General features: G+C 43.6%; 1 protein-coding gene across 2 annotated transcripts in view; it reads right to left on the bottom strand.

The window, feature by feature from the left end:
- nbn (nibrin) overlaps window positions 1–13,922 on the bottom strand; it is a 100,094-nt gene that overhangs the window by 69,267 nt on the left and 16,905 nt on the right. For both annotated transcript variants that reach the window (XR_010019636.1, XM_063061536.1), the window contains exons 4-6: window positions 8,282–8,441; window positions 3,517–3,620; window positions 2,190–2,307 (exon numbers count right to left, since the gene is read on the bottom strand). Coding sequence is in view for 1 of the 2 variants with exons in the window: in XM_063061536.1 (XP_062917606.1) it covers window positions 2,190–2,307; window positions 3,517–3,620; window positions 8,282–8,441 (382 nt within the window). In the remaining variant the exon portion in view is untranslated. The remainder of the gene's footprint in view (window positions 1–2,189; window positions 2,308–3,516; window positions 3,621–8,281; window positions 8,442–13,922) is intronic.

The following is a 13,922-nucleotide window of genomic DNA, read 5'->3' as shown; positions in this document are numbered from 1 at the left end:
TGCACCCCAGAGCGGACGTTCCTACTGCCCTCACGATGGACGCATCGAACACAGCAATTGGTGGAATGCTGGAGCAACTCATCGAGGGTCGCTGGCAACCCCTGGCATTCTTCAGCAAACACCTATGACCACCCGAACTCAAATACAGTGCTCTCGACCAGGAGCTATTGGCACTATACCTGGCAATCCAGCATTTCAGTTACTTCTTAGAAGGTAGGCCCTTCATCGCGTTCACGGACCACAAACCGCTTACCTTTGCGTTCACTAAGGTGTCCGACCCCTGGTCTTCCCGCCAGCAGCGACATCTGTCCTACATCTCTGAATACACGGCGGACATCCGGCATATCTCGGGAAAGGACAAAGTCGTGGCGGACGCACTGTCCAGACCCACCATACAGGCATTGTCACGGGGGTGGACTATGCAGCGCTGGCGGAGGCACAGCAGGCAGACGATGAGATCCTTAGTTACAGAACTGCGGTCTCCGGTTTGCAGCTCTAAGACCTCCCCGTAGGCCCAGGTGAGAGGATTCTACTGTGTGACGTAGCTACCGGCCAACGCCGCCCCATTGTCCTGGAAGCCTGGTGGCAGCGAGTTTTTCGACTCCTTTCACAACTTAGCGCACCCCTCCATCAGGACAACCGTCCGGCTGGTCTCCAACAGGTTCGTTTGGCATGGACTTCGTAAACAGGTCAATGAATGGGCCAAAACGTCGTGCATGCAGTGCCAAACGGCCAAGGTGCAGCGGCACACCAAGGCTCCAACGCAGCAGTTCGAACCCACCAGCCGGAGTTTCAACCACATTCATGTGGATATTGTGGGGCCCCTGCCAGTGTCACGAGGAGCGCGGTACCTCCTAACTATGATAGACCGGTTCACCAGATGGCCAGAGGCAGTCCCGCTCACCGACACCACCTCCAAATCCTGCGCCCGAGCACTGATCGCAACCTGGGTAGCCCGCTTCCGGGTACCAGCCCACATTACCTCCGACAGAGGCGCCCAGTTCACCACCAGCCTTTGGTCAGCTATGGTCAGCCTTTTAGGAACACAGCTACACCACACAACTGCCTACCACCCACAGTTGAATGGACTAGTGGAACGCTTCCACCATCACCTGAAGTCAGCTCTCATGGCCCGCCTGGAAGGGCCTAACTGGGTGGACGAGCTTCCCTGGGTCCTGCTCGGAATCCGCACGGCGCCCAAGGAGGATCTGCACACCTTGTCGGCCCAGTTGGTGTACGGTGCACCCCTGGTAGTCCCAGGAGAGTTCATACCGGCCCCAAGGGGGCAAGAGGAAGAACCCGCAGCAGTCCTGGACAGACTACGTGAGAGGCTCAGTAACGTAGCCCCCATACCCACTTCACAGCAGGGACAGAACCCGGCCTGCGTACCCAAAGACCTGCAGAACTGTAAGTTTCTTTTTGTACGACGGGGCGGACACCGGGCACCGCTACAGCGGCCCTATGAGGGGCTGTTTAAGGTGATCAGGAATAACGGGTCCACGTTCGTGCTGGACACTGGGGGGGAGAGAGGAGGTTTTCACGGTGGACCAACTCAAACTGGCCCATGTGGACTTGGCGTAGCCGCTACGGGCTCAGGCACCGTGGCTCAGAGGCAGACCTCCCAAACAGAGGCTGATCCAGACTGCGGACACTGGGGGATGTATCGCCGGTTCTGGGGGCAGGGAGGGGCTTATGTGGCGACCCACTTTCGAGCACACTCGAACCGGCTCACGAAACAGCGCGCGCCAGCAGAGAGGCTAGCCCCAAAAAGGGCGCCAGGCCATCTTCACCAACAGGGGGAAAATCCCGCGCGCGGGAAGGGTTTGCAAATATGCATTCCCCACAGCAGTCCCGCCCGGGGAGGGTGGGAACGGGAAGGCTTTAAAGGAGGCCGCGAAGTTCGAATAAATCTCTTTTACCGCAACTCCAACTTGCCGACTACGTGTCATCATTCTAGCGCTGTGTGTAGCACACCGCTACAGTCTGATTGCTTGTGGTTTTGTATTGCTATAGCTATGCTCTATTCTTGGTTGGTGCAGCTGTAACGAAACCCAATTTCCCTCAGGTTCAATAAAGTATATCTATCTATCTATCTACCTAATAAGAATAAATATTTCATTAAGTGTTTATGGTCACTATTAAATCAAATTCCTTTATGGATTATTTTCTCTTCTAAAAGTCTCATTTACCTGTTTTTCATTTAAAAAGAAGAATGTCTTGCCACTAAAAATTGATTTTCTTTCTGGTTTCACTGTGACATCTAGTTCTCCAGGTTTGATGCTAGGTTCATCAATGGGTGGGACATAACTGCCAAGACAAAATGTGAAACATGAAACACCAGAGTTTAAATGATAAACAATTAAGAACGAGTTTGTCAGTAAAATATATTTCTTAACTGGAGAAGCAACTGAAATGTTGTTTTGAAGTTGTGCTTTACCCCCTGGCAGTTTAATTTTGCATCATGCACCAGTGCACAATTCTCAACCGTATCAGTGTTCAGTATCTCATATCAACACCCGCCAGAAATTGAACTGATCTTCATTTGAACATTCCTTAGCTAATCAAAAGCCAATCAAAATTATAGTGTCTTATAAAGCTTCAAGGAGGAGAAAAGGACAAGGTACGGCTGTAGAAAAATTGACAGGCATTAATAAATCAATGGTAGGATGGAGTTCAAATTCAAATAATTTGCCTTAGTGGATACCTTATAACTGACAAGGTTCACAGACATAGAGTTTTTTCCATTAGCTTGGTCTGGTGTTTAGTCTGGTTTTAGAGATTGTGGACTGTTGTATCAGCGACAAGGCCTTTTCAAAAGAATTTCAGAGCTCAGCATTTGCCTCACAGTAGGGATTCTGTAGTGCAAACATTTCTGTCAACTTTGGATATGCAAGAGTAATTTTCCATTCCTAGATTATAACAGACTGAAAGACTAAATTATAAAAGAACCCACTTTTTTCCTTCTTGGTTCCTTGCTTTGATCTATGGAACGTTGTCAACTATTTCTGTTCTTATGAACCTTTTCTTGAATACATGTTCAGATTACACCTTTATCTACAGATGTGGCATACCAGTTGATGTCACAATAAACCTTGCTTATTCATGTCCTGTTTTACACTCCTTTACCTCCGCTCATCCATTTTCTATCATTTTTTGGTGTCACTTTTCTTATTTTTAAGATGCTTGAAATTTTTAAAAAGAACAATTTTATATATTCTTTAAGGAAGTTCATTTCATGGTACGTCATAAAATATGTGAGCTATAATCTTTTTAGAACAATGTAACCACACACCATAGTAAAATAAGGAATTAAAAATAGCATACCACTTGATTTAACAATTTCAATGAGAGTACATAATAAAAATCAAGGGACTTCTGCCCCATTGATTTTCATTCTCTACTCTCAACTTCTAACCAATATTTTAAATCGTTCACACATGTTGTACGTATTAAAACCATAAGATTCTATTAAGAATATATTATAAACATTTAAAGAAAATGATAAATTCATGCTACCTTTCTGAATTGGGAAGTTGTCCTTTATTTCGGATTGCTTCAATAAGATCAACAAAGAATTCTGGCTTTACTATTGGTCGACCACAGATTAATGCACATATAGTCTTAAAAGCAAAGATATGAATTATTATTATGTATGGCACCGAACTGTTATGTTAATATTGTCATCCATATGAACTAACATATTTCCTTAACAAAAGCAGATGAACAATAATTTGTTCAAGAAATTGAAGTGTTTCTAAGTTCTTTCCAGAATCTATTTGATACATGATTAAGACTTGACTTCATGCTTTTGGTTCATCACAATTCAAACGAACTTTTCAAAAACGTGATTAGCTCAAATTATACATCACAGAATAAGTACAAATGACTGATAAATATAGGCAAACAGAAAATGCAAGCATTTCCATTTACTGCAAAAAAAATGACACTTGAGGTCTTCTAACTATTTTTCAAGAACATTTCTTTAAAAGCAGGGAAGTGGGTTGGCAGGTTAAATAGCCAGTAGTACATAAGTGAATAGCAGAATCTGGAGGAAGTTGATCAGAGAACGTGGGCAGAACAAAATGGGGTTTGTGTATGATTAGTTTAATTAGGTGCTTGATTGTCAGCATGGACAGTGGGTCTCGAGATCTGTTGCCATGTTGTATGATCCTAAACTTTTCAGGTCATGCTAAAAAATGCTCCTAAATAAAATTCATCAGCGATGTATTAGGGAAGGTAAAAGGTTATTCTTCAGGCCACACCATACATCTCCTTACAAAACACACCGTTTTTTTGACTTTGAACAGACATGTTAATACTGAAAGTGCTCAATAATGTTTTCAAAGTGTAAGCATTTCTCCTTTTCAAAATTAGGATCTCAGGGGTTAGCCATTTAGCAGCCAAGATGAGAAATTTCAAATGAGCCTGATATTATGGAGATTTAGCAGAAAAATGACTGATGCACAAGAAACACTGCAAAGTTACAGGCTTAAAAGTGACATGGTCTACTCCTGTTTCCCATGTGTTTAAGATTTTAAAAAGTAAATGAACGCTTGGAGAGGGAGGGCAAGAATCAAGATGTTGTGGTCCATGTAGCGACCAACGACGTGGGTAGGAAGAGTGAGGGGGTCCTGCGTAGTGAGTTCAGGGAGTTAGGTGTGAAGCTGAAGGGCAGGACCTCCAGGGTAACAATCTCAGGATTGCTACCTGTGCCACGTGCGAGTGAGGCGAGGAACAGAAGGATTATACAGATCAATACGTGGCTGAGAGGATGGTGCAGGAGGGAGGGCTTCAGGTTTTTAGATAATTGGGCTTTGTTCCAGGGAAGGTGGGATCTGTTCCGACGGGACGGTTTACACCTGAACTGGAGGGGTACTAACATTCTTGCAAGAAAGTTTGCTAGTGCTGCTTGGGGGGGTTTAAACTAAATTTGCAGGGGGCAGGGATCCAGAATGTGAGAGAGGATAGCGAGATGAAGTATAAAGGACAGGTGGGGACTACACAGTTCCGGAATATTAAGTCTGAAGTAGAGAAAGGTGAGGCGGAACGAGTGATAAGGAGGATACATGTGCAGAGGGATGGTCTGACGGAGCATGGAGTTAAATGTGCAGAAAGAGTAAGTAAATTTAAGAAGGACAACAAAATTCAAGGGGCGTATAGCCCGGTGAGAGTTCGGGGAGCTGGGTTATGCACAATAGGCAGCGATTTAAACAGAGAGAGGAGAAATGGGTTAAAAATTCTATATCTGAATGCACGAAGTGTCAGAAATAAGGCGGATGAGCTTGAAGCTCAGGTGCGAATGGGTAACTATGATGTTGTTGTTGAGACATGGCTGCAGGGGGATCAGACCTGGGAATTGAATGTACAAGGGTATACGTGCTATCGAAGGGACAGAAAGATGGGCAGAGGGGGTGGGGTGGCCCTGTTGGTGAGGAATGAGATTCAGTCCCTTGCTAGGGGGGGACATAGAATCAGGAGAAGTAGAGTCAGTGTGGATGGAACTGAGGAACAGTAAAGGCAAAAAGACCCTAATAGGTGTTATCTATAGGCCCCCAAACAATAGCATGTATATTGGGTGCAAGTTGAATAGAGAGTTAACAATGGCATGTGGCAAAGGAAATGTCGCAGTAGTTATGGGGGATTTCAACATGCAGGTGAACTGGGAAAATCAGGTTGGTACTGGACCCTAGGATAGGGAGTTTGTAGAGTGCCTACGCGATGCATTTTTGGAGCAGCTTGTACAAGAGCCGACCAGGGATAAGGCTATTCTGGATTTAGTGTTGTGCAATGAACAGGATTTGATAAGTGATCTTAAAGTAAAGGAGCCATTGGGAGGTAGTGACCATAATAAGTTTTTATCTGCAAGTTGAGAGGAATAAGGGCAGATCAGAAGTGTCAGTATTGCAGTTGAACAAAGGAGATTATGGAGCAATGAGGGAGGAGCTGGCCAAAGTTGACTGGTCGGATATCCTAGCAGAAAAGACAGTGGAACAGCAATGGCAGGTATTCTTGGGAATAATGCACAAGGTGCAAAATCAGATCATCCCCCGGAGAAGGAAGGATTCAAAGGGGGGAAAGTGGCCACAGTGGTTGACAAAGGAAGTCAGAGATAGCATAGCATTAAAAAAGTATAACAAAAAAGTATAACAGAGCTAAGGTGAGTGGGAAGACGGATGATTGGGAAATTTTTAAGGAGCAACAGAACTTAACTAAAAAGGCAATACGAGGAGAAAAAATGAGGTATGAACGCAAGTTAGCTAGGAATATAAAGGAAGATAGCAAAAGTTTTTTTTAGGTATGTGAAGAGAAGGAAGATAGTTAAGAACAAAGTTGGGCCCTTGAAGAATGAATTGGGAGAAATTGTTATGGGTAACAGAGAAATGGCAGACGAATTTATTAAGTACTTTGAATCTGTCTTCACTAGGGAAGACACAAGCAATCTCCCAGATGTCTGGATGGGCCAAGGACATAGGGTAACAGAGGAACTGAAACAGATTGGCATTAGGAAGAAAACGGTGATGAGTAGACTGATGGGACTGAAGGCTAACAAATCCCCAGGTCCAGATGGTCTGCATCCTAGGGTACTAAAGGAGGTGGCTCTGGAAATTGCTGATGCATTGGTGATCATTTTCCAATGTTCCTTAGATTCAGGATCAGTTCCTGCAGATTGGCGAATGGCTAATGTTATCCCACTTTTTAAGAAAGGAGGGAGGGAGAAAACAGAGCACTCTTGCCCTGCTAGCCTAACATCAGTAGTGGGGAAGATGCTAGAGTCCATTATTAAAGATGAAATAGTGGCATATCTTGATAGCAGTGATAGGATTGGGCCGAGCCAGCATTGATTTACCAAGGGCAAATCATGCTTGACTAATTTATTGGAGTTTTTCGAGGATGTAACCAGGAAGATAGACGCGGGAGATCCAGTGGATATGGTGTACCTTGACTTTCAGAAGGCATTCGATAAGGTACCACATCGGAGATTGGTGGGTAAAATCAGAGCTCATGGCATTGGGGGGAGGATATTGACATGGATAGAAAACTGGTTGGCAGATAGAAAGCAAAGGGTAGCAGTGAATGGGTGTTTCTCGGAATGGCAGGTGGTGACTAGTGGGGTGCCACAGGGCTCGGTATTGGGAGCACAGCTGTTTACAATTTACGTCAATGATTTAGAGGAAGGCATTGTGAATAACATCAGCAAGTTTGCTGATGATACTAAATTGGGTGGCAGTGTGACACGTGATGAGGATGTTACGAGAATTCAAGGTGACTTGGATAGGCTGGGTGAGTGGGCAGAAACTTGACAAATGGCGTTTAATGTGAATAAATGTGAGGTTATTCACCTTGGGAGCAAGAACAGGAAGGCAGATTATTATCTGAATGGTGTGGAGTTAGGTAAGGGAGAAATACAAAGAGATCTAGGAGTACTTGTTCATCAGTCTCTGAAGGTGAATGAGCAAGTGCAGCAGGCAGTGAAGAAGGCTAATGGAATGTTGGCCTTTATTACAAAGGGAATTGAGTACAAGAGCAAGGAAATCCTTTTGCATTTGTACAGGGCCCTAGTGAGACCACACCTGGAGTATTGTGTGCAGTTTGGTCTCCAGGGTTAAGGAAGGACATCCTGGCTGTGGAGGAGGTGCAGCGTAGGTTCACTAGGTTAATTCCTGGGATGTCCGGACTGTCTTACGCAGAGAGGTTAGAGAGACTGGGCTTGTACACGCTGGAATTAAGGAGATTGAGGGAGGATCTGATTGAGACATATAAGATTATTAAGGGATTGGACAAGATAGAGGCAGGAAATATGTTCCAGATGCTGGGAGAGTCCAGTACCAGAGGGCATGGTTTAAGAATAAGGGGTAGGTCATTTAGGACAGAGTTGAGGAGGAACTTCTTCTCCCAGAGAGTTGTGGAGGTGTGGAATGTGCTGCCTCAGAAGGCAGTGGAGGCCAATTCCCTGGATGCTTTCAAGAAGGAGCTAGATAGGTATCTTATGGATAGGGAATCAAGGGTTATGGGGACAAGGCAGGAACCGGGTATTGATAGTAGATGATCAGCCATGATCTCAGAATGGTGGTGCAGGCTCGAAGGGCCGAATGGTCTACTTCTGCACCTATTGTCTATTGAAATCTCAAGTATCTGTCTCAGTTGGTGGCACTGCTAATTAACAATGAATTGTTACTGTAGTTCTAGTAATACTCTGATACTGTACTTCCAAACTTTTGTGACATTTCCCATAAAACCTAGTAGAATGAAACAGCAATTTACTGTGCTAAATTCAACTAACCTTCACTGTAACCTTTACTGATGACATAACAAGGTGAGTGTTATCCTCTATCCAACTGTTGGTAACATGACCTCCAAGACATTGGATTGATTGGTTCAGTGCAATTTTAACCGGCCCATCCAAACAGGAAGAGCTTACGATCAGGGGTTTATATTCTACCCTGAGGATAAGAAAACATATATTACACTGACAAAGTATAACACAGGATATTTTAGTATACAATCAAATCATGGTTTTTAGCATCTTTTTCAGTTCACTATCTTCTTGACAGGAAGCTCAGAGACTTCGGCCTTGACCCCGTTTTGTGCGGCTGGATCCTGGACTTCCTGTCAGATCACCAGCAGGTGGTAAGAGTGGGCTCCCTCACCTCCACCCATCTGACTCTCAACACAGGAATCCCTCAGGGCTGTGTACTGAATCCCCGCCTTTACTCCCTGTCTACCCATAACTGTGTCACCACCCACAGCTCTAATCTGCTAATTAAATTTGCCGACGACACTACATTGATTGGCCTCATCTCAAACAATAACAGGGTGGCCTAGAGGGAAGAAATCATCTCTCTGACACAATGGTGTCAAGAAAACAACCTCTCCCTCAATGTTGCAAAATCAAAGGAGCTGGTTGTGGATTACTAGAGGAATGGAGACGGGCTAACCCCTATTGGATCTGGGGTTGAGAGGGTAAAGAGCTTCAAGTTCATCAGCATCCACATCACTGAGGATCTCACATGGTCCGTACACTAGCTGCGTGGTGAAAAAGGCTCAACAGCACCTCTTTCACCTCAGACGGTTGAGGAAGTTTTGTACAGGGCCCCCAAATCTTAAGAACTTTTTACAGGGGCACAATTGACAGCATCATGACTGGCTGCATCACTGCCAGGTATGGGAACTGTACCTCCCTTAATCGTAGGATTCTGCAGAGAGTGTTGCGAACAGCCCAGTGCTTCTGTAGTTGTGAACTTCCCACGATTCAGGATATTTACAAAGACAGGTGTATAAAAAGGGCTTGAAGGATCATTGAGGACCCGAGTCACCCCAACCACAATCTACTCCAGCTGCTACCATCCAGGAAACGGTACCGCAGCATAAAAGCCAGGACCAACAGGCTCTGGACCAGCTTCTTCCACCAGACCATCAGACTGATTAACTCACATGATTTGTGTGTATTTCTATGTTACATTGGCTGTTCTATTTATTATAAATTATTATAAATTACTAAGATTGCACATTGCACATTTAGCCAGAGACATAATGTAAAAGATTTTTACTCATGAATGTGAAGAATGTAAGAAATAAAGTCAATTCAATTCAATTCTGAGCTGCTTGCCTCACAGAAAGGGAATAGAACGACCAAGTAAAATTCTGATCTTATAGACTGATCTCCCTTTTGCCTCCACAGATGTTGCTTAGTTCTTACAGTGGTTTATTTTTTGCATCAGTTTTCACATTTGATTCTTTGGAGAGTATTTTAATTAAAATCAATATGGCACAAATAAAATTCCTGGGTAAAGAAATCAAATATAAATTTAAAGCATAAACACCAGAGATTCTGCAGATGCTGGAAACCTTGAACAACACACACAAAATGCTGGAGGAACTCAGCAAGTCAGGTAGCATCTATGAAGGGAAATGAACAGTTGATGATTCGACTGAAAATTTTCTTCGGGACTGGAAAGAAAGAGAACATAAACCAGAATAAAAGTGTGGGAAGAGGGGAAGGATCTCAAGTTGGTGAGTGTTAGGTGAAACTAAGTGAGAATGGAAAGGTAGGTAATTTAAATATTTTAATGTTTTGAGTTTAGAAATATTGTTTCTTACAGTTTTGCAAGGTACAGTCAAAAATGTAATTCTTCCTAAGTTAAACTCAACCTTCTCTACAACGAGAAACATTTATTGGAGATACAAGAGAATCTGAATCAGGTTGACATCACCGGCATATGCTAAGAAATTTGTTGTTTTGTGGCAGCAGTGCAATACATAATAAAAACCACTATAAATTTCAATAAAAATAGCTATATTAAAAATGAAATTAAATATGTAGTGCAAAAAGAGAGGGGAAAAATAATGAGGCAGTATACATGGGTACATTGACCATTCAGAAACTAATGGTGGAGGGGAAGAAGTTGTTTCTAAAATATTGAATGTATGTCTTCATGCTCCTCCTTGATGGTAGCAATGAGAAGAGGGAATGTCCTTGATGATGAGGATGTTAAAGATGGATGTCGTCTTTTTGAGTCATCACCTTTTGAAGATGTCCTTAGCGCCAGAGAGGCTAGTGCCTATGGTGAAGCTGGCCGAGTTTACAACTTTCTGAGTTTCTTCCCGATCCTCTGCAGTGGCTTCTCCATACCAGATGACAATGCAACTTGTAAAATGCTCTCCATGATACACCTGTAGAAATTTGAAAGTGTCTTTGGTGACATACCAAATCTCCCCAAACTCCTAATGAAATACAGCCACTGTCATGCTTTCTTTGTAATTTCATCAATAGGTTGGGCCCAGGATAGATCTTCAGAGATGTTGACACCCATTAACTTGAAACTACTCACCTTCCCACTTTTGATCTCTCCATGAAGACTGATTTCCCTTCCTGAAGTCCACAATCAATTCCTTGGTCTTACTGACATTGACTGCAAGGTTGTTGTTGCCAGACCACTCAACTAGCTGATCTCTCTCACTCCTGTATGCCTCCACATCCCAACCTGAAATTCTGCCAACAACAGTGGCGTCATCAGCAAACTTAGATGACATTTGAGCTAAACCTAATCACAAACTCATAGGTGTAGAGAAAGTAGAGCACTGTGATAACCATGCATGGCAGCAGGTTTGCCGGTGTTGATTGTCAGCAAGCAGATATTATTTATGATCTGCACTGACTGTGGTCTATTGATGACAAAATTAAGGATCCAGTTGCTGAGGGAAGCACAAGAGGCCCAGGTTTTGGAGCTTGTTAGTTAGTTCTGAGGGTATAATGGTGTTGAACTCTGAGCTATAATCAATAAACAGAAGTCCGACGTAGGTATTGCTATTGTCCAGGTGGTTCAAGGCCAAATGGAGAGTCAGTGGGAGTGCAACCGCTGTAGATCTATTTTGGCGATAGACAAATAGCAGCGGGCCCAGGTCCTTCCTCAAGCAGGAGTTGATTCTGGCCATGACCAATAACTCAAAGCGCTTCATCACAGTAGATGTGAGTGCAACTGGGCGATAGTTGTTGCTCCCTGCTCTTCTTGGGCACTGATATGATTGTCACCCTTTTGAAGCAGTTGGGAACTTCCAACTACTGCAGTGAGAAACTGAAGAAGTTCTTAACTACTCCCACCGGTTGGTGGGCACAGGTTTTCAGTGCTCTACCTGGTATACCATCAAGGCCTGATGCCATGCCAGTGTTCACCCTTTTGAAAGACTTTCTGCCATTGGCTTCTAAGACAGAGATCAAAGGGTCACCAGATGCTGCAGGGATTCGCACAGGCAACACACAGAAAATGCTGGAGGAACTCAGCAGGCCAGGAAGCATCTATGGAAGAGTATAGCTGACATTTCGGCTGAGACTCTGCCTTAGAGTCTCGGCCAAAACTCCTCATGTACGTGAAGGATTTTAGAAATAAAGTAAATTCAATTCAATTCTGAGCTGCTTGCCTCACAGAAATGGAATAGAACGACCAAATCAAAATTCTAATCTGATGGACTGATCTCCCTTTTGACTCCACAGATGCTGCTTAGGAACTAAGAGCCAACAAACAAATCTGTAGGATTGCATTAATTACTAAAAACACTGCAAAACATTTGCATTAAAGTCACAAAGCTAAAACTGAGATGAAAAACCCAACTCATGGTAAGTTTTTTCCACCCAAAAGATTACTACTCCTATGACTTATGGTTTTATTACAGTTCCAAGCAAAATTATTTTTCTTACTTAGATCACTAGACATATGACCTGTACAAAAAGGACAGGTTACACTTGAATCCTAGGGGGACCAATATCCTGGCAGGGAGATTAGCGAGGGCTACTGACGTGACTTTAAACTAGAATGGTTGGGGGGTGGGAATCAAATTAAAGAGGCTAGGCGTGAGGAGGTTAGTTCACAACAGGGGGATGGGAACCAGTGCAGAGAGACAGAGGGGTGTAAAGTGAGGGTAGAAGCAAAAAGTACTAAGGAGAAAAGTAGAAGTGGCAGGCCGACAAATCCAGGGCAAGCATTAAAAAGGGCCACTTTTCAACATAGTTGTATAAGGGCGAAGAGAGTTGTAAAAGAGCACCTGAAGGCTTTGTGTGTCAATGCAAGGAGCATTTGTAATAAGGTGGATGAATTGAAAGTGCAGATTGTTATTAATGATTATGATATAGTTGGGATCACAGAGACATGGCTCCAGGGTGACCAGGGATGGGAGCTCAACTTTCAGGGATATTCAATATTCAGGAGGGATAGACATGAAGGAAGGGGAGGTGGGGTGGCGTTGCTGGTTAAAGAAGAGATTAACGCAATAGAAAGGAAGGACATAAGCCGGGAAGATGTGGAATCGATATGGGTAGAGCTGCATAACACTAAGGGGCAGAAGACGCTGGTGGGAAATGTGGACAGGCCACCTAACAGTAGTAGTGAGGTCGGAGATGGTATTAAACAGGAAATTAGAAATGTGTGCAATAAAGGAACAGCAGTTATAATGGGTGACTTCAATCTACATGTAGATTGGGTGAACCAAATTGGTAAAGGTGCTGAGGAAGAGGATTTCTTGGAATGTATGCGGGATGGTTTTTTGAACCAACATGTCGAGGAACCAACTAGAGAGCAGGCTATTCTGGACTGGGTTTTGAGCAATGAGGAAGGGTTAATTAGCAATCTTGTCGTGAGAGGCCCCTTGGGTAAGAGTGACCATAATATGGTGGAATTCTTCATTAAGATGGAGAGTGACATAGTTAATTCAGAAACAAAGGTTCTGAACTTAAAGAGGGGTAACTTTGAAGGTATGAGACGTGAATTAGCTAAGATAGACTGGCAAATGACACTTAAAGGATTGACGGTGGATATGCAATGGCAAGCATTTAAAGGTTGCATGGATGAACTACAACAATTGTTCATTCCAGTTTGGCAAAAGAATAAATCAAGGAAGGTAGTGCACCTGTGGCTGACAAGAGAAATTAGGGATAGTATCAATTCCAAAGAAGAAGCATACAAATTAGCCAGAGAAAGTGGCTCACCTGAGGACTGGAAGAAATTCAGAGTTCAGCAGAGGAGGACAAAGGGCTTAATTAGGAAGGGGAAAAAAGATTATGAGAGAAAACTGGCAGGGAACATAAAAACTGACTGTAAAAGCTTTTATAGATATGTAAAAAGGAAAAGACTGGTAAAGACAAATGTAGGTCCCCTATAGACAGAAACAGGTGAATTGATTATGGGGAGCAAGGACATGGCAGACCAATTGAATAATTACTTTGGTTCTGTCTTCACTAAGGAGGACATAAATAATCTTCCAGAAATAGTAGGGGACAGAGGGTCCAGTGAGATGGAGGAACTGAGTGAAATACATGTTAGTAGGGAAGTGGTGTTAGGTAAATTGAAGGGATTGAAGGCAGATAAATCCCCAGGGCCAGATGGTCTGCATCCCAGAGTGCTTAAGGAAGTAGCCCAAGAAATAGTGGATGC

The sequence above is a fragment of the Mobula hypostoma genome, chromosome 1 (assembly GCF_963921235.1).
Source record: "Mobula hypostoma chromosome 1, sMobHyp1.1, whole genome shotgun sequence".
Taxonomy (NCBI): Eukaryota; Metazoa; Chordata; class Chondrichthyes; order Myliobatiformes; family Myliobatidae; genus Mobula; species Mobula hypostoma.
Note: the sequence above shows the minus strand (reverse complement) of the source record. Positions and strands in the feature narration are given on the sequence as shown.